The 24,999-nt window shown below is 34.5% G+C and overlaps 1 protein-coding gene across 1 annotated transcript; it reads right to left on the bottom strand.

Annotated features, from left to right (window-relative positions):
* Positions 1–585: 585 nt before the first annotated feature.
* LOC111783185 (uncharacterized) lies at positions 586–1,246 on the bottom strand. The gene has a single exon (XM_023664087.2). The coding sequence runs from the start codon at positions 881–883 to the stop codon at positions 677–679; it is 207 nt and encodes a 68-aa protein (XP_023519855.2). The 5' UTR covers positions 884–1,246; the 3' UTR covers positions 586–676.
* Positions 1,247–24,999: the final 23,753 nt, after the last annotated feature.

Genomic DNA, 24,999 nt, shown 5'->3' with positions numbered 1-24,999 from the left:
TAATTTGGTACCCAATTTACCCCACAATACTTCGAAAGTGTCTTAAAAATTTAATATCCCTATTACTAACATATTTATACTATCTTTACCATTTTTAGTGTGTCCAAACTAATAACAAAATTCATAGATATATTAGTCCGATGTCCTTTAGTATACAATCCATTTGGTTGTGATCTAGTTTTAGCTTCTTTGCATTTAAAAAATTGGTTAAAAAAATTATGAACATCATGCTTCATCTTCGGCCGTTTATACAACATATTATAAGTTTTATTAATCCCAAAATGTCTCATTAAGGTACCAACATGTGCTTCACTAAAAAAAAATCTCTTATATAGCATTTAGGAATATAAAGCTTACTTTTCTTAAATAAAAATTCATGAAACACATAATAATCATCTACAACTTTTTTTCGTAAGACAAGATGCATAGATAGTTCTAAAGTGTGGGTCATCTCTAAATAATTCTTTAATATGCACAGAAGAATTATATTTGAATTCATTGATAGTATTTTATCTTTCAAAGGAGTTGAAGTTTTTCCCCTTCACCCCTCCATTTGATTCGAAAAAGAAAGAATGAAAGAAAAAATAATAAGAACAGGAGCACAATTCATTGGATAAGTGAAGAATTTGGGAAAAAGATGAGGAGAAATAAGAAAGCAAGTAGAAAGCTCTGTTTTTCAAGATTTCTCAGATTTCTTTCGCAATTCCTTTATCCACTTCAAGCTTGCCTTCTTAAATATGCTCTTCTCTGACGAGGAGGATCCCCCTTCCTCCTTCTCCTTCTTCTTCTTCTTCTTCCCGTTTTCTGCCGACGATGGTGGAGGGCCTGGGTCAGGGTTGGAATCCCATTGATCTGCCCATGACAGACCACCATCTAAACCCATACCTCCTTTTCTTCCTTTTTCTTTCTCAACAACTTCTCTCCCCTTTCATCATCAAAGCTTTGGTATTTTCAAGATAAAACTACTTGGAAAAGTTTCTAATTATGGATGGCCCTAGTTCTTTACGAGAAATGGATTCATTGGTTTGACCGAATGATTTGGTTCATCACAAAGACTTGGTTGGTCCTATAAACATCCAACCAACCGTAGTAACCACTTTTTTTTTTTTTTTTTAACCACCAACCGTAGGATGTCTAGTAATATAATAGTGACTCAAATAAAGCACTTCAGAAATGTAGCAATCTTTGTAGGTTATATCTGCTTAGTTTTTCTCTCTTGTCCTATGAATATATATGGTGTTTCTATGCTATACAACCAATCGAGCCTAATAATTTTTGAATAAAACCAAAATTTGAAAAAAAAAGTTAATAATTTTGAAAGAAAAGGAGGTGGTTTTTGAGTAAAAGAAGAAAAAGAAACAAAAGTAAAAGAAATAAAATATTCATTTTTTTTTTTCATATTTAAAATATATATATATATATATATATATATATATATTTGTTATTCATTTTGTAAATGATTTTTTTTTTTTTTGTTTGTTTTTGTATTTTTATTAAGAATTCAAATTTATTTTTATAATATATATATTTTTTAAGAAAGATGAGATCCAAAATAAAATAAATAAATGGTAAGAAAAACAAACCTTCTTTACCAAAGAGATTGAACCTTCTACCTAATGCATTAGCTTGTATTTGATGACATACGAAAATGTTTCAATAAATTCTACCCACTTTACATGCCTACGATTCAGTTTGTTTTGACCCTTAAATATTTAAGCTTTCTTGATCAAAGTGATATCAAGTGTTGCAACCCTGCAATATATGAATTAAAGCAAACAATTCTTTAGAGTAGGATACTTCAATGCTATCCCATTTAGTTTTTCACTCAAATACATTAAGAGTTTCCATCTTAAATTAAGAGAGCACCTATGCTAAAACCACTTGCATCACACTCAATTTCAAAAGTTTTATTAAAGTTAGGCAAAACTAGTAAGGGTGCCTGCTTAATTTTCCCAATCAAATTGAACACATTTTCTTGCATTTCACCCAATTAGAAATAACATTCTTTTTCCGCAAGTCATTCAATGGTGCAACTATGGTGCTAAAATATTTTATAAACTAGAAGCTAGCTAACCCATGAAAATTCCGAACTTCACTTGCATTTTCTTTTCGTTGGCAAATCCCTAATGACTTTAACTCTCTCTTTACATACTTTACTCCATTTTTACCCCTATGAACCAAAGAAAGTGAACTTTTTCATGAAAACTACACTTATTAAAATTAGAATGAAATTTCTCTTCATGCGTAATCAAAAGTGACTCAACATTCTCCACATGCTCAAACAAAGTCTTCAAATAAATTAAAATATCATCAATATACACAACATGCTTTCCAATGTTTTCTCAAAACATTATATATTGAGCGCATTACTAGGATAATTAGTAAACCCAAAAGGCATAACAAGCCATATACAATCCAAACTTAATTTTGAGAGTTGTTTTTCATTCATCTCCTACCTACATTCTAATTTGGTGATAAACAATCTTTATAAGTAGACATGAACCATGCAATTTATCAAGCATATTGTCTAGCCTAGGAATAGGATGTCGATACTTTACTGTGATTTTGTTGATGACTCTACAATCCACGCACATGTGTCAAGTTTCATCTTTCTCTTATATAGCCCTTCCCCATGAGCTCCTCTACTTGCCTTTGAATTTCTTTAGTCTCAGTTGGATAGAGTTTATAAGCTAGCTTATTAGGAATGACAGCACCCAGAATGAAATCTATTTGATGTTCAGTACCTCTAATGGGAGGTAGACCTTTATGTACTTCATCATGAAACACGTCCTCAAATTCTTGTAAAATGATTGAAAAATACTAGACAAAGCCAAGTTATTATAGTTAAAAACCAAAAATCCTTCTTTGTACTTGATATTTTGTGAAAACATGGCTCTTCTCACCTCTAAAAAAAATTATTTTTTTTCCATTTTTTTCAATTTTATCTCTTTTTCATTATTCTTTTCACTTTTTTTTTTCTCTTTAATTTTTCTCTATTTTTTCACTCAATTCTGGTTTTTCTTTCTAACTCTTTCTTCTTTTCCTCCAACTTTAATTGATTAGCAAATACATTTGCAGACCTCAAAGGTATAAGAGTGGTTTTTCTACCATCTTTTACAGAAGAATACTTATTCAAATAACTATCATACATGACCCTCCTATCAAATTGCCAAGGTCGATGAAGCAATATGTCTCCAGGAAGCATTGGTAACACATCACAAAAAACTTTATTTTTATATTTTCCCAAAGTCAAAGATATTAAAGGTTGAGAATCTACCTTCATTGTACTATCATTGAGCCATTGAAGCTTGTAAGGTTTAGGATGGTGTTGGTTGGAATTTGCTACCTTTTGATCAGCATGACACTCATTACATTTGTGCAATTTTCACTATCAATCATAAGACTACAAGGAGTCCCCTTGACTAAACACCGCGTGTGAAACAGGTTGTCTCTTTTATAATCAACATCATTCTCCATAATTTGAGTATTAAGAAGTCTTCTCGTAATAAATGTCAAATGACTCCCATTTTTCAATTCCTCCTCTTTCTTCTAGACTTCTTCAACTATCTCATAGATCTTCCCTCTATTTTCCTCGTCTTGGTTCATGATTGTACAAACAATAGTTAATATGCTTAGGACCTCACACACTCAACTCACTAATTTCCCTCAGGAACACTCGTGTTTAACACACAAAGGTAGGCTATTTGGGGAAGTGACTAAATTATCACAAAGGTAGGCTATTTGGGGAAGTAACTAAATTATGATCAAGTTAGGCTAATATATGGATAAAATAATTATGATAGTAGCAAGCTATTCCAGGAAATCATGAAAAAAAAAAAAAAATGAATTCCAAAGAGAATAGTCACAGATTTGAGAACGATCTAACTTTCCTTTATACAGACTTCAGAAAAATTTAGAAGTTATCTTCAAGGGTAAATGATGAGGGAAAAAATATCAAACAGAACCGTTCCAAATTTAGATGGATTAAAAAAATGTGAATAGAAATTTATTTGATATTCAAATAAACATGCACAAGGAAAAATAAATGATAATGCCATTTATAATCACAATTTTACAATCAAATACAATAAGGATTTCTTTTTTTGTTTTTTTTTTTTTTTTTTTCTAAGATCTATAGAAGAAAATGAGAACAAGGTCAAAAGATGATGAAGAATGATGGGAATGACAGCACAAAAATAAATACATAGATTTGAAGAAAAGATAAATAATAGCATAAATGAAACATAAAATCAATTCTAGAGTAGGCCACAACGATGCAACCTAGGCTCTTATAACAAATTGATAATGCAACCCTAATCCTCAACTCAACAATCCAAGCTTTTGTTGGAGTAAGAACCCTTAAATCAAAGAAATTAACACTTTCTTGTACAAAACTAGATTACCTCTTACGATCAAAGATGTAGAAACAAGATTTGGAACCTTGTTCTAAATTGAGTCACTCTACAATCGAACTTCATCAAGGCTTGATTGAATGGCTCAGATGCAATCTACCACAAGAATTGCATGAAACTTAGAAATGACAAAGATTGATGCTCGGATTTCTAAGGGGGATTGAGTCACTCTACAATCGAACTTCATCAAGGCTTGATTGAATGGCTCAGATGCAATCTACCACAAGAATTGCATGAAACTTAGAAATGACAAAGATTGATGCTCGGATTTCTAAGGGGGAAGTCTCAACTTCGAGAGATCGATTTCATTCATCATAAATCTGATTTTTACATAACAATTTGTGGGTATTTATAGTCTCCCCACAAAAGACATTTGTGGCTATGATTTAATCCCGATTCGCTTCAATCTACCCCAAAGACGAAGTAAATTTGACCCTTCGACCATTACAAACTTTATGAAATTAAAAATAATAAATAAAGTTTTCTAACAACTCATGAAATGATGGTTGGACCGAGCCTATCCTATTTTATAGATGAAGAATGAATGATTGTTGAATCTTCTTGGCCTTAGTTCGTGTAATAGGTCCAGTTGGAACATTTGGAACACCGTGATCCGTATCAGGCTAGACTAGTATCAAGTTGCAGGTGGGTATCCGACCCGAATTTGGATCCATTGATCTCATTGTATAACCCAAATTTTTTAAATAAAAAAAAGGAAAATGTATTGTCCCACCTTGCTTAAAGATGAGTAGTGGGAGCCTCTACTATAAAAGTGAGGTCTCTCACTTCATTTTAGCATCTCACTTGAATGGTTCGAGCTTGTCGGAGAATATATTTTCTTATGGCTCAAGGCTAGTATTTTGGTTGATCCGACTTGGGTCTAATAAGCTCAGACTCTTTCTTCCTAGTTTTAATTCTTTGAAAGTGTTTTAAGGTTAGTACGAATACATTTTTAGCTTGTTTAAATTTTTAGAGTCAAGCTTACTTTTTTTAGCTAGTTTAGATTTTTGTAATAAGTTTAAAGTATTTATGCATCATTAAGCTTAACTAGTTTAAATTATTAGGAGTAAGTTTAAATTATTTGATGAAAAACTAGTTGAGCCAATTCTCATGGTAGAATTTTAATTTATGATGTTGGACTCCTAAGCAGAATTAAATTTTAGAGAGCACGTGTAATAACCCGCTTTTTGAGAGACTCGAGCCATAGATTGTTACTCAGTGACGTGAAAATAAGAAAAAATACAATACATTTAAACACGTTCATGTACGTTGAAATTTAATGAAAATAATAATGAAAATGTTTGCTTTTATAAATGAACAAGAAGAGACCACTAAAATACACCACTACAAGATCAAACTATTTAAAATACAAGATTTAAATGTGGAACTTCAAACTCAAGTGTGATAGAACTCTCTATATCCAATAAATCACGTGTGCCTCCACTTTGACCGCTACGTCAAGCTCCACCTAAAAGAAAGTTGAAGTAGCAGGGATGAGTATGTAAAATAGACTTAGTAAGCAGTTTGTTGTAGTTCATATTTTGTTATTCAGTCTTATTGATCTTGTTCATACATTTAGTATATTCTCTTTTGGGGATTCGTTCCATGTAAAGGCATCTTCTTAGGCTACACCCTAGGTTTTCTCATTCTACTTTCTCTTGGTTCTTGGTCCTATCGGGACCTCTAGCCCTCGAAATATTCTTAAGTTCTTTAAGTCTCCTGGTTAGTCGTTTTTGCTAGTCTCTCATCATCATATCTCAAAATTCTCGAGGCGCAACCTTGGTATAAATATCATAGGGTTCATACATGTCAAGGCTCAACCAGCTCTAAGGTGCAACTGTGGTCCCCTACTACTCATGGTAGATTCACCAAAAGAAAGCTAACTGACAAACTTCCTAATAGGATCCACAGAGCACAAATCATATATCATAAAACAACATATGTCAATTTTATGGTTATTCAAATCCCTGAAAATTGAGTCAGGTTTACGATGAGGGGCTCGTTGGCGAACCCCTATCGTCCCCGTATAACCGCATAATTCACATGCATGAACAATCATCATAACCAACTCGTAAGGTACAATTGTGGACCACCGCCACTCGTGACAGGCTCACTATAGGAAGTTAATTGGCAAACTTCATAGTAGTCCCCACAATGTATAATCATAAATCATAAAATATCATAAGCCAGTTCTCCTGACCTCAAACAATCGAGTCAGGTTCCCGATTAGAGTTTAGTTGGCGAACCCCTAATCGCCCCCGTATAACCGCATACATCATAAACATATAAAATAGAGACATAGCATAGCGATCTAAACATGGATACCTAGTCATAAATTCAGTTCATAAAATAGTGCGCACGCATTTTAGTAAACATACATAATTACATTCAACCTGTGTCATCTCAGTTAATTCTATGCTCAAACTTGTATAATCAGTTTCTAACATGTTTAATATCATACTAAAGACATGCTCTCAATTTCGGTCACATCATAGCTCAACAGTTCATTCCTCGATAAACGTACATCATAACGTTTAACTTGCTCTTACATACATAAACCAACTCATTTCATGCTCAAAATTCTATGACATGCTTCTCATAGCACACGTTCATGCATACTACGAGCATAGATAAATCCAAGATTCTTAAGTGCCACTTACCTGGAAAGCGTGACACTTTTTGTTTGGGTTTGTGTCTTTAGGAGATTTAAAAAATTTTTGAACTCCTTAAATAGTTCCTACATTGATTTAAAGTGATGAAAACCGGTGATAACGATGCCAAAATTGGAGTTCAAATGAGTAAATAATGCTAAAAGGGGCAAAACTAGCCCAATTGGGCCAAACCGCTCGAATTGGGCTACCCTCGGGTCAGGCCGCTCAAGTTGGGGGTTAGGCCCGCCCATATCCATTTCCACACTCGATACATAATTATAATTCCTAAATTTGAGACGCCCTTATTTAGACCAATCTAGGTCACGGGATCAATAAGAAATCATATGGCTACCAATCTAAATGGTGAAATCATAAGTGACACCTTACCAATCGAGGTGAGGGTCGTGAGCTCGAGACATACTAAAAGATATGAAGTACTCGTGATTTTAGGCATAGGTGTAGGGCTCAGTTCTTTCCATGATTTTAGGCATAGGTGTAGGGCTCAGTTCTTTCCATGATTTTAGGCATAGGTGTAGGGCTCAGTTCTTTCCATGAAGTGGTACTTAGACATCAGGGTGTCGAGTCGGACTCATGATCTTAATCATGCTTATTATCAAAATCCGTTCAACAGGCTAGTCTCAACTTTAGAGGCCATGATCTTAAGTTTATACATCATACTCTAGGTGGAATGCCATGCACCATATTTTTCTTAGTGAGATGTTATGTTTAGCCTCATATTTCCCTCGTCTAAATAAAATGCCATACACCATATCATAGGTGTCCTATTCAAGATTTGCAGAATGTTATGTTCTACCATCATTTCAAAAAAGCTTAAATTATAATATTATAATATAGTTTTTAATAATTAAAAAAATATAACTTAGTTTTTAGTTAACTAATTAATTTTTTTAATAAAGAAAAAAAGCATTTATAAGTGTGTTTTGAAAATATATTTATATTAAGTAGAGGAATTGGACGTGTCCTCGTCTCGATCAGATTAGAGATGGGCGATCCGATTAAAGACGACCATTAAAGCATAACTAAATTAGTTGGGCCGCTCATCTAAATATTGTACTCTTAATTATGTACTCATTTTCTCCAAGTTTCTCCATATCTTGAATCGTTCTCCATTTTTCCATTTCAAGCATAATCAATCATTCTCCGTATAAGCCTAATTGCTTAATCGTTGGTGTAAATGTCTATCTCGACAATCAAATAATTTTTATTTGAGAGAAATTCAAAAATCAATATTTATACCAATTAAAAATCAATAATAGTTTAGTTGCAAGTAATTTGGTTTAAGTTAATTTGATTTATTATTTACGGAAGAAAATAGGTTCATAATATCTATAAAAATATTTTCTAGTTGAATAAAGTTTTAATCATAGATCATATCTACCTAAATTTGGTTTTTTTTTTTTTTTTTTTTTTTGAAAACATGATATATTTTTTAATAGAAAAATAACATTAAATCAATTAAAAGAAAAAAAGAAATAATTTTACCAAAATTTTTCAATTTTGATGAATAGAAAGTAATTATGAAAATATTATTAGATTAATAGTAAATAATTTTTATTTTAAATTAATGAGTTTTAAAAAATTAGAATCCTGTCCAATTTCTATCCATTAAACCATTTAGGTTGTAGTTGTATAAAATTAAAAGTTATTTAAAAAATGGGTACAATTTAATAATCTTCTAAAGGTCCTTATATTAAATTAAAAAATTATACTTTAGATGTTATTTCACTCTGGCTATGGCTTAGGTTGAAATATGGTCAATATTACCATCTCTTTCGAGGGTTCAACTTAATATTGAGGGTTCAATTTTTTTTTTTTCATAGTTTAGAACTCGAAAGGAATGATCGTGTAACTATTTGTAACTTGATATTCTATGTCCCCCTATTTTAATTGTAATTTGTGTTTTCGTTATTTAGACTACAATTTATTTCATACATCAACTCTTCAAAAAAAAGAGGAGTGTTTTCTTTATGCAGGAACAATTAATTTTATATATAAGCTCTCAACGAAAAGGAAAGAAAGGAAGGGTGAATAACTTTATTATAGCATGATATGCAATTATAAGTCGAAGATAGCACAATATTTTAGCTATATTAAACATATAATAACATTAATAAAAACTTTATAAAATGATTACATGTATATAAGCTATAACTTCATACTTTATTATAGTATTTATTATACCTACAAAAAAAAAAAAAAAAAACGCTATAAAATGTCTCAGACTTTTAATAATATGGGCTATCACGATGTACAAAAAACGCTATAAAAAGTCTATAATAGCGTTTTTCGTAAGCTATTATATTCATTATTTCTTGTAGTGTAAGATGCAAATGTAAAAATAGTATTATATTTTTATCTTACTTTTCCATGTTTTATCATCTTCTTTATCATGTCATAGTTTTTCTAACAAATACATATGACTTTAACATTAACGACATTTTGACACAAATTCCCATAACTTCCATCTCTCTGTCTTTTTTTCACACGAAATTTTAATGATTTTATATTTTTTTACTATTATTATTTTTCCGTAACCAATTATTAGAATAACATACCAATACAAAAATAACCTAATTTTTTTTCTCTTATTTTAGCCTCATCTACTTCTTTAGTGTTGGATACAGTCATTTTTCTAACAAACGCATATAATCTATTTTTTTATCGACAACATTTTGACCCACCTTCCATGAACTTTGTCTCTCCATCCTTTTTCCCAAATTATTAATGATTCTCTATTGTTTATTATTTTTATCTTTTCTCACGCTAATAACATGCTAATACAAAAATAACATTATTTTTTTTCTATTACTTTTTTTCTCTTTTATCATCTTATTTACTAAAAAAATACATCAAATCTAATTTAGTATTAACAACATATCGACTAAAATCGTTCTTGAATTGAAAAATAACTTTTTAAGCATCCGTCAACTCAAGAGAAAGGCTTAGCTATTATATTTAGTGATAACAATTGTAAGGTGTATCACTTTAATAGAGGTCTTATCATTGAGAAAAGCATGTCTATAAATAGGATGTTTGTCCTTCTTGCCAAGGTTTATAAGGAACAATATTTTCACACTCCCACGTACAATTGGGAGAATCTCTGGCACTATCGATATGGTCACCAAAGTTTTGGAGGCCTCAAAACTCTAAAACAGAAGCAGATGGTTCATGGCTTGCCAGAACTAGTATGTTCTAATTGATTATGCAAAGAATGTCTGTTGGGAAAACAAAATAGAAGACCCTTTTCACGAGAAAGTATGTGGAGAGCATCAAAGCCACTCCAACTTCTTCATTCAGACATATGTGGTCCAATTACACCTCTACCAAATGGCAAGAAAAGGTATATTCTACCAAATTATGGGTACTTTACTTAACAAAAAAATCAAAAGTCTTTCGAATGTTCAAACTTTTCAAAACAAAGGTGGAGAAAGAAATTGGGACAAAAATTTTAGGTTTAAGAATTGATAGAGGTGGAGAGTTCACATCTACTGATTTTATTGAGTTTTACTCAAAACATGGAATACATCAGCAACTCACTGCAGCCTACACACCACAACAAAACGGAGTGAAAAAAAGGAAAAATGGAACAATCATGAATATGGTGTGAAGTTTGCTCACCAGTAGACAAGTTCCTAAAACTTTTTGGCCAGAGGCTGTCAATTGGGCAGCGCATATTCTCAACAGAAGTCCTATGCTTTCTGTTCGAAACAAAACCCCAGAGGAGGCATGGAGTGGCATCAAACCATCTGTTGATCATTTTTTAGTATTCGGGTGTGTATCCTATGCTCATGTTCCAAATAGAAAATGAACCAAAATGGATAACAAGAGCACAAAATGTGTTCTTCTAGGAATTAGTGAAGAGTCTAAAGCCTATCGTTTGTATGATCCTTTGTCTCAAAAGGTGCTCATCAACCGTGATGTTATTTTCAATAAAGAGGAGAGCTGGGCATGGGATGACAGTTATACTAAAGCAATTTAAGCATCTCTTGACTTGAATGATATAGACGAAGATAGCCACCATGATGACAAAAATGAAGCCACAAACAACTCAGCTAATGAACTTCGTGAAGAAAATTCAGAGCAACACACATTAGAAGAACACATAATTGCTGATCTTGTTGTTTGTTAAGGATAGTTGACCGTTCATTATAAGGCAAATATCTAGATATTTGTCTTACATTACCGCTTACCATATTTTTCCTTTTATTAAAGGCAAATATATTGTATTCATTTATTATTCTTTCATTTTACTGTTATTTCTATATTATTTGTAATTTACCATATTTTTGTATTCTGTAAATGATTATAAATAAGATAACTCTCACCACCATTTAGGTGTGGTGGATTCAGCAAACATTTACATGGTATCAGAGCCCTTTCGGTTTAACAACCCTGATCATTTCTTCTCTATGGCTCCCAAATCCTCTTATCATCTTCTTCCTTTCAATACTCTAATCCATATGATCACCATCAACCTTTCTTCCTCCAATTATCTTCTTTGGAAAAACCAACTTCTCCCTCTCTTTGAGAGTCAAGACATGCTGGGCTATGTTGATGGAACTATGGTTCCAACACCTCGCTTTCAATCAGAAACCTCCTCAACACTCAACCCCAAATATTTGGCATGTTGAGCAGCCGATCAACGACTTCTCTGTCTCCTGCTCTCCTCTCTCACTGAGGAAGTCGTGGTTGTTGTCGTTGGTCTCTCTACTGCACGTGATGTTTGGCTTGCGTTGGAAACTGCGTTCAGCCATCATTCGAAAGCTCGTCAACTAAGCCTCAAGGATGACTTGCAATTGATGAAACGTGGCACCAAACCTGTTGTTGAGTATGCCCGTGCCTTCAAAAAAATTTGTGACCAACTTCATGCATTTCATTGGCAGACCCGTCGAGGACATAGATAAAGTGCACTGGTTCCTTCGTGGACTCGGCACCAAATTTTCAGCTTTTTCTACTGCTCAGATGGCTCTCACCCCTATCCCCTGTTTTGCAGATTTAGTCTCTAAAACTGAAAGTTTTGAGTTGTTTCAGCGTTCCCTTGAGTCCTCTGACTCCACTCCTGCAGCATTTACAGCCACTAATTGTGGTCGCACCCATGGAAGCCACCCTGCTTCCTTTAGCAACCAGCGAGGTCGTTCTTATTCTCACAAAAACAACTCTTCCAATCGAGGACGAACCCACTCATGTCAGGGTCATCGACCACCTCACTGCTAAATATGCTACAAAGAGGGCCATTATGCTGACCGCTGCAACCAACAGTATGTTCGACTTGATTCTTCTCATGCTCACCTTGCTGAAGCCTTTAACACGTCATGTTCTATTGCTGGACCCGATGCTGCTGATTGGTTTCTGGACACTGGGGCTTCGGACCATATGACTGCTGACCCATCTATTTTGGATCAGTCTAAAAATTACACGGGTAAGGACTCTGTGATCGTAGGAAACGGTGCATCCCTACCCATTACCCACACCGGTACTCTTTCTCCTGTTCCAAATATTCACTTATTAGATGTCTTGGTTGTCCCTCACCTCACTAAAAATCTTCTTTCCATAAGTAAATTAACGTTTGATTTTCCTCTCTCCGTTACATTTACTAATAATCTTATTACTATTCAGAATTGTCAAACAGGAAGGGTGGTGGCAACCGGTAAAAGAGATGGAGGGCTATATGTGCTGGAGCGCGGCAACTCTGCTTTTATTTAAGTCCTTAGAAACAAATCTTTACGTGCTTCATATAATTTATGACATGCTCGTCTGGGTCATGTGAATCATTATGTTATTTCTTTTCTAAATAGAAAAGGTCATATTCCTCTTACGTCTTTATTGCCTTCTCCATCATTATGTAATACTTGTCAGCTTGCGAAAAGTCATCGATTGCCTTATTCCTGCAATGAATGTAGGTCGTCTCATGAGTTAGATCTTATTCATCGTGATCTTTGGGGTCCTTCTCCTGTCAAATCAAATTCGGGTTTTCTTTATTATGTTATTTTTATTGATGATTATTCTCGATTCACTTGGCTTTACCCTTTAAAATTTAAATCTGATTTCTTTGATATTTTTCTTCAATTTCAAAAATTTGTGAAAAATCAATATTCTTCTCGTATCAAGGTATTTCAAAGCAATGGAGGTACCAAATTTACTAGCACTTGTTTCAAAGCTCATTTACGTAATTTTGGCATCCACCATCAACACTCTTGTCCATATACACCTGCTCAAAATGGTCGTGCTGAGAGAAAACATCGTCATGTGACTGAGACTGGCTTGACCCTTCTCTTTCACTCTCATCTATATCCTCATTTTTGGGTTGACGCCTTCAGCACTACAACTTATATTATCAACCGGTTGCCTACTCCACTTCTTGGAGGTAAGTCACCATTTGAACTCCTTTATGGCTACACTCCACGTTATGACAATTTTCATCCCTTTGGTTGTCGTGTTTATCCTTATTTGCGTGATTATATGCCTAACAAGCTTTCTCCCCGCAGCATTCCTTGTATTTTTTTGGGTTATAGTCCTGCTCATAAAGGGTTCTGCTGTCTTGATCCTACCACCACTAAGCTATATATCACCCGTCATGCTCAATTTGATGAAACTCACTTTCCTGCTATCCCTAACTCCCAAGCCTAACCTCTTTCCTCTATTCTTATTTCAAATTTCTTGGAACCACATATTTATCATATTGATTCATCCCCCCCCCCCCCCCCTCCCACCACTTCATCGTCACACATTCCTCGATCCAGTTCATCCCCGTGTGATATTTGTTCTGACCTTATGGATGAGTCTGTACAGGTTGATACTTCTCTTCCAGGTTCCACTTTTCCACCCTCGACTTCTAATTCAACCTTTATTGAACCTACTGTTGATTCCTCTTCTTTAGGCACTCATCCTATGATCACACGAGCCAAAGCTAGTATATTCAAGACTCGTCATCCAGCAAATCTTGGTATTTTGGGCTCATCTGGACTTCTTTCTTCTCTTCTTGCATCCACTGAGCCAAAAGGATTCAAATCTGCGGCTAAGAATCCTGCTTGGGTGGCTGCCATGGATGAAGAAATTCGAGCGTTACAACAAAATGATACTTGGACTTTGGTTCCTCGCCCTGCCAACACCAACATCGTTGGCTCTAAATGGGTGTTTTGTATTAAATATTTGCCTGATGGATCCGTCGAGCGTTTCAAGGCTCGTCTTGTTGCCAAAGGTTATACTCAGGTTCCTGGTCTTGACTACACTGACACTTTCAGTCCGGTTGTCAAAGCTACCACTGTCCGTGTTGTGCTTTCTATTGCAGTCACAAATAAATGGCCTCTTCGACAACTTGATGTCAAGAATGCTTTTCTCAATGGAACTCTTATTGAACGTGTTCATATGGAACAACCTCCTGGGTATATTGATCCTCGATTTCCCACTCATGTTTGTCTATTAAAGAAAGCCCTCTATGGTTTAAAGCAAGCTCCTCATGCTTGGTTTCAGCGTTTTAGCTCATTTCTTCTCACACTTGGGTTTTCTTGCAGTCGCGCTGACACGTCCCTTTTTGTCTTTCATCAGCAATCTAACATTATCTATTTGCTTCTTTATGTTGATGACATTATTGTTACCGGCAACAACTCATCTCTTATTGACAGCTTTACTCGCAAGCTTCATTCTGAGTTTGATACCAAAGATTTGGGTTCTCTCAGTTACTTTCTTGGTCTTGAAGCTTCACCCACTCCTGATGGTCTCTTTATTAGTCAGTTAAAATATGCTCGAGATATTCTTACTCGTCAGTTGCTCGATAGCAAACTAGTCTCTTTATTAGTCAGTTAAAATATGGTTGTTTCTCAACACCTGACTGCTGATGGTTCTCCTTTCTCTGATCCTACTCTCTTTAGATCTCTTGTTGGCGCCCTTCAGTACTTGACTATTACGCATTCAGATACTGCCAATGCTATCAATTCTGTCAGTCAATTCTTGCATGCCCCTACTGCAGATCACTTTCTTGCTGTCAAACGTATTCTTCGCTGTGTCAAAGGAACACTCCACTTTGGTCTTACCTTTCGTCCATCCACTGTTTCTAGTACACTAGTCGCTTATTCAGATGCTGACTAGGCTGGTTGTCTCGATACCCGTCGTTCTACATCCGACTATTCTATTTATCTTGGTAACAATCTCGTTTCTTGGAGTGTCGAAAAGCAATCTACTGTCTCACACTCAAGTTGTGAATCTGAGTATCGTGCTCTTGCCACAACTGCTGCTGAACTTCTTTGGGTTACGCATCTTTTGCATGACCTCAAGGTCCCTATTTCACAGCAGCCTCTACTGTTATGTGTCAATAAAAGTGCTAATTTTTTTTAGCTCTAATCCTATTTCTCACAAGCGGGTCAAACATGTTGAACTAGATTATCATTTCCTTCGAGAACTTGTAATCGCTGGCAAACTTCGCACACAATATGTACCCTCTCATCTCCAAGTTGCTGACATCTTCACAAAAAGTATTTCTTGACCTCTCTTTGAATTTTTTAGATTCAAGCTTCACGTTCGTTCAAATCTGACGCTCAGCTTGCGGGGGGTGTTAAGGATAGTTGACCGCTGATAAGGAAAATATCTAGATATTTGCCTTACATTACGGCTTACCATATTTGCCCTTTTATTAAGTAAATATATTGTATTCATTTATTATTCTTTTCTTTTACTGTTATTTTCATATTATTTGTAATTTACCATATTTCTATATTCTGTAAATGATTATAAATAAGAGAACTCTCACCACCATTTAGGTGTGGTGGATTCAGCAAACATTTACATTGTTGATCCCTCTAATGATCCTGCTGCTGTTCTTATTTCTAAACCAGTAGACAAACACTCTAGACACCCTCCAGCTTGGATGCGTGACTATGAGAGTGGAGAGAACTTCTCTGATGATGATGATCAGGATAATTTTGCTCTATTTGTTGATCAATATTCTTTAACATATGTGGATGAGCAAAAAGTGCCAACTGGCGCTGTGCTCTAAGATTGAAGCAATATGGAAAAATGATACTTGGGATCTCACTAATCCTCCTCATGGTGCAAAAATAATTGGGGCAAAATTGGTGTACAAAACGAAGCTTAATTAACGTGGAGAAATGAACAAATACAAAGCTCGACTTGTCGCTAAAGGATACACACAACAGCATGGCGTGGACTACACAGAAGTCTTTGCCCTTGTAGCTCATATGGACACTATACAATTGATACTTGCTCTAGCAGCTCAAAAGAGGTGGATTGTGTTTCAATTGGATGTTAAATCAGCATTTCTTCAGGGAGAGTTGAATTAGGAGGTTTATGTAGCACAACCTCCTGGTTATGTGGTCAAGGGAGAAGAGGATAAAGTATATCGCTTGAAAAAGGTTTTATACGGTTTGAAGCAAGCTCCACGTGCGTGGTAAAACCATATTGAAACTTATTTTATGAAGGAAGGCTTTGAAAAGTGTCCTTAGGAACATACTTTATTTTTCATGAAGTCATTATAAGGTACTTTCTTGCTTGTATGTATTTATGTAAGTGACCTCATATTTACTGGAAACGATGAGGCTTTGTTGAGTTCATTTAAGGAATCCATGATGAAGGCATTTGATATGACTGATCTTCGACGAATGCGATATTTTCTTGACTTAGAAGTATCACAATGAGCTGATGGTATTTTCATTTGTCAAAAGAGGTATGCCCAAAAATTATTGGAAAGATTTAATATGGCTAGCTGCAATGTTGTATACAATCCTATTATACCTGGATTAAGTTTGTTACGGATTCTACTAGCTTGTCTGTCAACAACACCTTGTACATGAAAATGGTAGGAAACTTAATGTACTTAACATCTACCAGACCTAACATCGTGTTTTTTTGTTAGTTTGCTTAGTAGGTACTTGGCTAAGCCTACAGAAATTCATTTTCAAGCCACTAAAAGGGTGTTTCGTTACAAAAAAGGGACACTCACATATGGTATTTTCTACAAGCAAGATGGTAATACTGAGCTTACTGCACAATGATTATGCAAGAGACTTGGAGGATAGAAAAAGTACATCAGGTTATTCATTTTTGCTAAGTTCATGAGCTATTTCATGGTCTTCAAAGAAGCAACCTGTAGTCACACTCTCCACTACTGAAGCTGAATTCATTGCTGCTGCAGCTTGTGCTTACCAAGCCATATGGTTGAGAAGGATGCTTGAAAAACTCGATCATATCCCAGTTTGAACTATAGTGGTGTACTATGATAATAGTTCTGTTGGATTTTATGTCCTAAAACTCATAGTTTGTAAACAAAAACATATTCTATTTTCGATAAAGTTATTATTGTTGTTTATTCAATAAAGATTGTTATTGAATAAAGTGAATTTTACGATTATTAATCTAAATTCAATAAACTAAGAACACTCTTACTATAGTAGGATTACTTGAACTATATGCAGAGGCATAAGAGTGGATCAAGTTCAAGTATATAGTCAAAATTATCTATAGTACAAGGATACGGCTGAGTACCTTATCCTGGGGACACTATGGATGCGGCCCACTTTTGTATATGACATAAACAATGTGATCACTAAATTGTACATGAGGAGACATGTGAGTGGGGGCGTCCTATGCAATGAGTATTGCATAAGATCGGACCATGAAAAAAATCACTCTCACTTTATAATGTCGTTTACTGTTGAGACTGATTTTCTTTTCATTCAATGACCTAGGTAACTCGATTTTAATCCTGAGCTAACTATAAACTCTTGTTTATTCGGAATTATCCTTAGATTTGCATGGGTGAGAGTGGCTCGAGTTTGCCGACTCAATAGGCCTCTCATTTCAGGGGTAAGACTGGGTGAATGGCTGGGGACGTGGGGTGCAAGATGGAATTCACTCCTACCCACTTTTAGGGATAGAAGAGAGGTAGTTCCCTTAAGCACTGACTCTAGGTCTTGAACAAGGGGCCCCACCCTCTCATTGGTCTGAGAGGGATTCGGTTTACTGGTTGGACCACAAACCAATTGTTCATTAGAGGATCAGTGAGACTTAAGAAATAAGAAGTAACTTCAGGGGTAAAACGGTAAATTGACCCAGCTCTAGTTACGAACAACCTGTGAAGGATCAACTTACTAATCATGGTTATATTAAATAGACAGAAATATATCTATAGTGAGGGGAGTGCAACTACTAGGCTATAGTTGAGTGTCCTAGTAGTTAACGAATGTTGGTTAACAAGGTTAATAAGTTTAACCGGTTAATCTTGGATCGTTGGAGCCCATGATCTATAGGTCCATTAAGTCCCTTTGCTAGCTCATATCGGACTAAACCATAGAACAGTGTGACGAGTGAGTTCGAAGTGTTCGAATTCAAATTAGGGAATATGTGCTACATATATACGATATATTTAACGGCATTTTTATTTTATTTACAAATTAAACAAAAAGAGAGAATCTGAGGTATTTAAATAAGATTTAAATATTCTAACAAATATGTGTCGAAATTGATTGGGATTGGCATTTGAATTAATATTAAAATATTAATTAAATAGTTTAATTAATAATTTAATATTACTTTAATTTGAAATTAATTATTTAAATTAATTGTTGAATTAAAATGAAGAAAGTCACAATCTTGACTTCATTTAATAAAAAAATCCATGTTTGAGTTAGTGGAATTTTGAGGTGTCAAAATTTTGTTTAACCAAACTTGCATGCTTGCCAAATAAACCCCACAAATTTTAGTAGAATTTTGAGTGTCAAAATTTGGTTAACTCAAACTTGCATGCTTGCCACATAATCTCAAACATTCGAGTGGAATTTTGAGTGTCAAAATTTGGTGATCTCAAAATTGTATGAACATGCAAACATGACTCTATAAATAGAGTGATCAAGGTACATGGAGGGTCTTCCTTGGAAAAACCTTGAGAAAAACCTCTCACAAACTCTCTCTTCGTATATACTAAACCCCTCCCAAGTTTAGTCACTCACCGAATTCCACAATCCCGTTCTAAGGCCGGAGAATAGTGGAGAAGACACTAGTGGTGGTTCGAAACCGGTTCGTGAGGAAAAAAGAATTTGAACTACAAAAGGTTAGTACTCAAAGACCTTGAGTTTTAATACTTATGAACATGCTAGTTATTTACTATAATTGATGTTCCAAGAGTGCCTAAGATCCAAATTACTTCCGCATGTATTATATTAACACCATCAAGTTCCACTGTTAAGCTGATCAGAAATCCAGTCTTGCACAGTCGAAGCAAACACATTGATGTTCGTTTCCACTTCCTCCGTAATTTAAGTAAAGATGGAACTGTAATATTACAACATTGTCATACTAAAGAGCAAGTGGTTGATATCATGACAAAACCTTTTACTCGAGTTGTGTTTGAGAAACTACACATAGTAGCTTGGTGTCTGTTAAGATCCTGAAATTTGATCTAAAGACTACAGTTTAAGAGAGGGAATGTTGAAAAAGATTTAGTTGCTATTGGTATGTTTTAGTTCCTAAATATCATATCTATGATCTTATGCTGATATCAAATTATAGATATGATCTTTTGACAAATTTTTTGTTTTGGCATGATATTTTACTTTTTATTAAAATTTTATTTTTATCTTGAGAATTGTTACGCTTTAAATATGGTCATTTTTCACCTAAAGTACCAAATTTTCTTTCTTCCTAAACTTATCTTCATTAAATTTATGTAGATGAAATTTTTTTATCTACCCACACCAATCAATAACCCATATGTCTTCCTAAATTTGTAGCAACGAATTTTTTTTTTGTTAAAATCCATTTTATAGTTCAAATAAGTCAATTTGTTGGGATGAGTTAGAACCGTTCTTCATGATCTAAAATAATATTCTTTTTCCAACTATTATTATTTTATTATTATTATTATTATTATTTGTTATTATTTGTGATTCATCCCTCTCTTTGTTGAGTTTTGAGTGCATAATTTGTCGGAAGAGCTCTATTGGATTCCTAGGGCAGCTGAGTAGCTTAACGCAAACTTTCGAATCCAATAAAATAAAAAAAGATTGATGCAATATTTCATCATAAAATAAATGAACAATTAAATGAAAAGTATCTTGTTCTAGCCTACATCTAAGAAAAATAAATGCGACTACTGTATGCATGTGTCATGGTCTCTAGTTGCTATGTCGTCGTCAGTCATACACGGATGTCTTGCTTTTACTTGAAATAGAAGTAACACGTGACTTTAGTATTTTAAGAAATACTCACTAATTAACTCCACTATTGGGGTTAAATGCAAACACATACCGTTTCATGAATGAGACCTATTATATTAGTCTATATTCCTTAGGCGGCTATCCTAACGGGCAATTGGGGTGTGTACTTAATTTATATCATTTTATCATATCATTTCTCATACCATTTATCATATCTTTCATGCATACCTCGGGGTTGTATTTCATGCTATTTCGTCGTTTTGCATGTCAACCATATCATATAATTCATATTACATGAATATGTCATATCATAACGTTCCATGCTTCCAAATATAACAATTTTCATCATATACATATCAAACCATAACATATCGTATCACAATATATCATATCATCAACATGTCAATTTAGCATATTTCTTGTACCATAACATATACCATATTACTTTCATATCATATCACAACATATGTATGTTCGCTATTCACATGTCGTATCATAATCATATCATATCGTACACTCCATAGTCATACCATTTCCATATGTATATCCTAGCCATATAGTTTCCTAAACTTGTTATAGTTTTATCGTTCTTATAGATCGCATAGTTATATCTTTTCATGAACATACCTTAGTCATATCGTTTCCCAACGTATCGTAAATCATATCGTTTTATGAACGTATCTAGTCATACCGTTACAAGTACATTTTCTAATTCTATTGTTCTATCAATCTATCATAATCCTATCCTTTTCTATCAATAACCTAACCATGTCGTTTTATCAATTATTCGAGATCATATCGTTTTCTATACATAACTTAACCATATCGTAATATTAATCATATCTTAACTATAGTGTTTTCTATACATAACCTTATCGTATCGTTTTATGAACATTTCTTAATCCTATTGTTACATTACATTTAGTGCACCCTTCTCATATCCTATCTCAAGCATACCATTGAATACAACGTACCGTAAGTATGATCATACAATTCACATATCATAATAAAAACATATCACATCATAATCATATCGATTCATAAATAATTCACACATATCAATATATATGACCTGTGCAAAACTACGAGACACGTATCAACATCATGATGTGATATGTATTTAATAATCTTGGATGACCTAAGCCGAAGTTCTATCTAACTCCAAATTAGCTTGCTTTCGTCCCTCGAATTCATTCCCTCTTATGCTAAGACGCTTCACCCTATTAAAAATGTTGGCCTAATATCTTCATTGATTCTAATTCCTAAATTTTATTAAGTATTTAACAAATTCTTAATCTTGCAATTTAGATTTAATGTTTCTTGGGATAAAAATATGTCTAACAATACAATGTCTACTAACATAAAATTTATTAGATACTATGATTTCATAATGTATTTGAGAATTACGGTATAATATCTTCCCTTCTCTTTCTCTCTCTCTTCTCCCTACGTGTTTTTTCTTTCTATATTGTTTCTATGTTCTCATTATATTCTTTTCTTGTGTTTTCATTCTTGTAACGAACCTAAATTTCTACTTATTCAGAGTTGCTACTAACGTCTCATGCTCTGCTAAAATGCAGAATCTAAAAGAAAACATCATCTTTAATATAAATGTTTAAAATGTTTAAAACGTTTAAAACATCTTCTAACTATGGTAAACACCATCGGTCGTACGTGTTTCAAACGAAATATTCAAATTCAAAATTAAACAAATAAAAAATAAAAATAATTTAAAGTGAGGAGATGCAAGACAACTTATTTTAACCTAAGACTAGGAATTTGAATATGCATCTATCTTATGCACATGTCACAGTCTCTACTCGCGATGCCGCCGTCATCCGTACATGGGCGCCTTCCTGTTACCCGAAAAATAATATGGCACACAACCTAAGTATTTCGAAGAATACTCAGTAAGTGAACTCATTATAGGGGCCATGCTAAATGCAATTACATGCAATCATGCTCTAGGGACCTATTTCTATCTCATCTCATACTAGGAGTGGCCTCTAGTCCGGACTACTATGGATGTGTAGTACTTCCCTACACACGACCCACACGTGCGAACATGAATCCCCAGGCGGCTCGCACACCCCCTGGACCCTCTCTGTCAAGCTAGCTGTCTGTAGCGACGTTCGGAGGTCAGCGAAATCCCTGGTGTCATGCTCCCCATGATCACCGTGCACATCATACCGTGCGCATCCACACTTGTTTTCTTTAGGGGAAGTATCCTTATGCTTATATATATACAACATGCATGAGGTCCCTCTAATTTCCATCTTAACATCTCTTATGACACAACCCTCTAGTTCCATCTCTTTGTTACATTAAGTGCATCAAACATATCAAGTACGTTATATATCAAAATATATAAATTACGTACATAATCATGCATCATAGCTCAAACATCATACTCATACATCATCCTAGCTTATACATCATCATACAACTATTGTACGGTGTCATGTGTAGAACTCATACATCTTAAACTTAACTGTAACACATACTATTTTTAGCCTATCCCATACTAAGGCCACCTACTAGGTTGGCGTGGGCCGAAGTACTCTTTATTTTAATTAAGGTAACCTCCCGTTCCTCAAGAGGAGCTCCAAAGGTTACCCGGGTTCATTTCCTATCACACTGTTCATCACCTTCCGTTAGTATTTCACAATTAAATTAATAATCAATTATTAAATGTAAAATACGGCTCAAATAATGACCTCAATTACCTTAATCGGGGCCGAAAATAGGTCTAGAAGGGTCTGAACGCTGGAGTTTGGGCTAAAATTGGAAAGCCAAGCCGAAATCAATTGAGAAGCCGCTAGGGAAGCCGCCGAGTCATCAAAGTCGAGCCAAGCGGAATGGCTGCTTGCACCGCTGGGTGACATGTGGCAGCAGCAGGGTGAGCCACGTCATGTCGCAACGTCGGATGTTTTCTCGCCGGAGTTCTCTTCGGTTTTCCTCTCTCTCAGATTTCTTTTCCTTTCTCTATTTGCAGGCGTACTGGGAGTGGTGGGCAGCGTGGTTGAAGGCTGAGAGGCTTTACTGAGGAGAAACGCGAGCTCCGGAATCGTGTGGAGAGCAAGAATTCTGGCTGTCGCCGGAATTCTCGCATCCTTGGTTCATTTATTCTCTCCACAATTTTATTATGGTCATTTTTAATAGATTCTCAATTTTAAGTTCAGAGGTTGGTTGTGATTTAGGACGAGGTAGACTTGTTTTAAAATATAATTTTTTTATTTATTTAGATATTGGAGAGAATTAGTTTGGGAAGTGGGCAATCTTCATTTTCATTCTTTTTTTTAATTTTTATTTTTATTTTTACCGTCTATTTTTCTAGGCGGCTATCCTAACCGACAATTTGGATATGTACTTAATTTTCCTACCCACGGTCTACACGTGCGAGTATAGACCCACTAGTCGGGTCGCACACCTCCTGTAGGCCCCTTTCTGATCGGGAAGCATTCTTTGGTAGCTGTTAATGCCAGACACCCGTTAGGAATAGCAACTGTCACGGCAGCATTATGATAAACATAATGATCCTTCCCTTGCCTTGTAGCGTACACGTCTGTACTATCGTGAAGGATAAAGGATAACCCTCGATGCATGAGCACACAATAATGCATGAAGTCCCAACATTTTTCTATTTTCACTATCATTTAATACAACCTCGCTAGCGTCTTCCTTCATATCATATCATTTGTCATATCGTTTATCATATCATTTGTTATATCTTTCATGCATATGTCGGGGTTGTATTCCATGCCAGTTCATCATTTTGCATGTCAAACATATCATATCATTCATGTCACATATATATCATATCATAATGATTTTATGCTTTCGAACATAACAATCCCATCATGCACATATCATATCATATATCATAACAGTCACATAACATATCCCGAGCATGTCTTCAACATATCATATTTTAACATATCAATTCATCAAATACAACATAGCAATCACATTTCATAGCATATACATATCATTTCATAATAGTTTGCATATACGGGCATATGACACGTACGAAACCACGAACACGTGTCACCATACAACACACAATTATAACCAAACGACCGTAGGGTCACTTGGTTGGCTTAGGCCGAAACTACTACGACCCCTTGATGCTAGTTTAACGCTACTCTTTGAAATTTAATTATGCCTAAAGAGTCAAACATCATAAATTAAAATTCTAATTGACTCACCTAGTTTTGTATAAAATAATTTAAACTTACTCCTAATAATTTAAACAGAGTCTAACACCATAACTTAAAATTCTATTATAGAATTGACTCACCTCATTTTCCATAAAATAATTTTAACTTACTCATGATAATTTAAATTAGCTCACCAACTTAAACCTAATAATTTAAACTAGTTAAGCCTAATTATCCATAGATACTTTCAACTTGACTCTAAAAATTTAAACCAGATAAAATGTAGTCATACTAACCTCAAAAGGCTTCCAAAAAATTGAAATTAGGAGGAAAGAGTCCGAGCGTATCAGACCCAAATCAGATCATCTAAAATATTGATCTTGAGGTGTTAAAAAGTGTATTCTAATCCTTCAAAGTGGAGACTAAAATGAAAGGAGGGACTGAACCATCACTTCTAACTTTAAGCAATGTGGATAATTTTTTTTTTATTATTATTATTTTAATTCCAATATTTTGGGGTATTACAAAATTTCTAGTTAAAATATAGAAATCTACTAAATCCCCCAAAGTCTCTAAAACTCAACAAAATGAT

The sequence above is a fragment of the Cucurbita pepo genome, chromosome 20, assembly GCF_057944985.1.
Source record: "Cucurbita pepo subsp. pepo isolate OVF chromosome 20, ASM5794498v1, whole genome shotgun sequence".
Lineage (NCBI taxonomy): Eukaryota > Viridiplantae > Streptophyta > Magnoliopsida > Cucurbitales > Cucurbitaceae > Cucurbita > Cucurbita pepo.
This window is presented reverse-complemented; position numbering and strand designations above follow the sequence as displayed.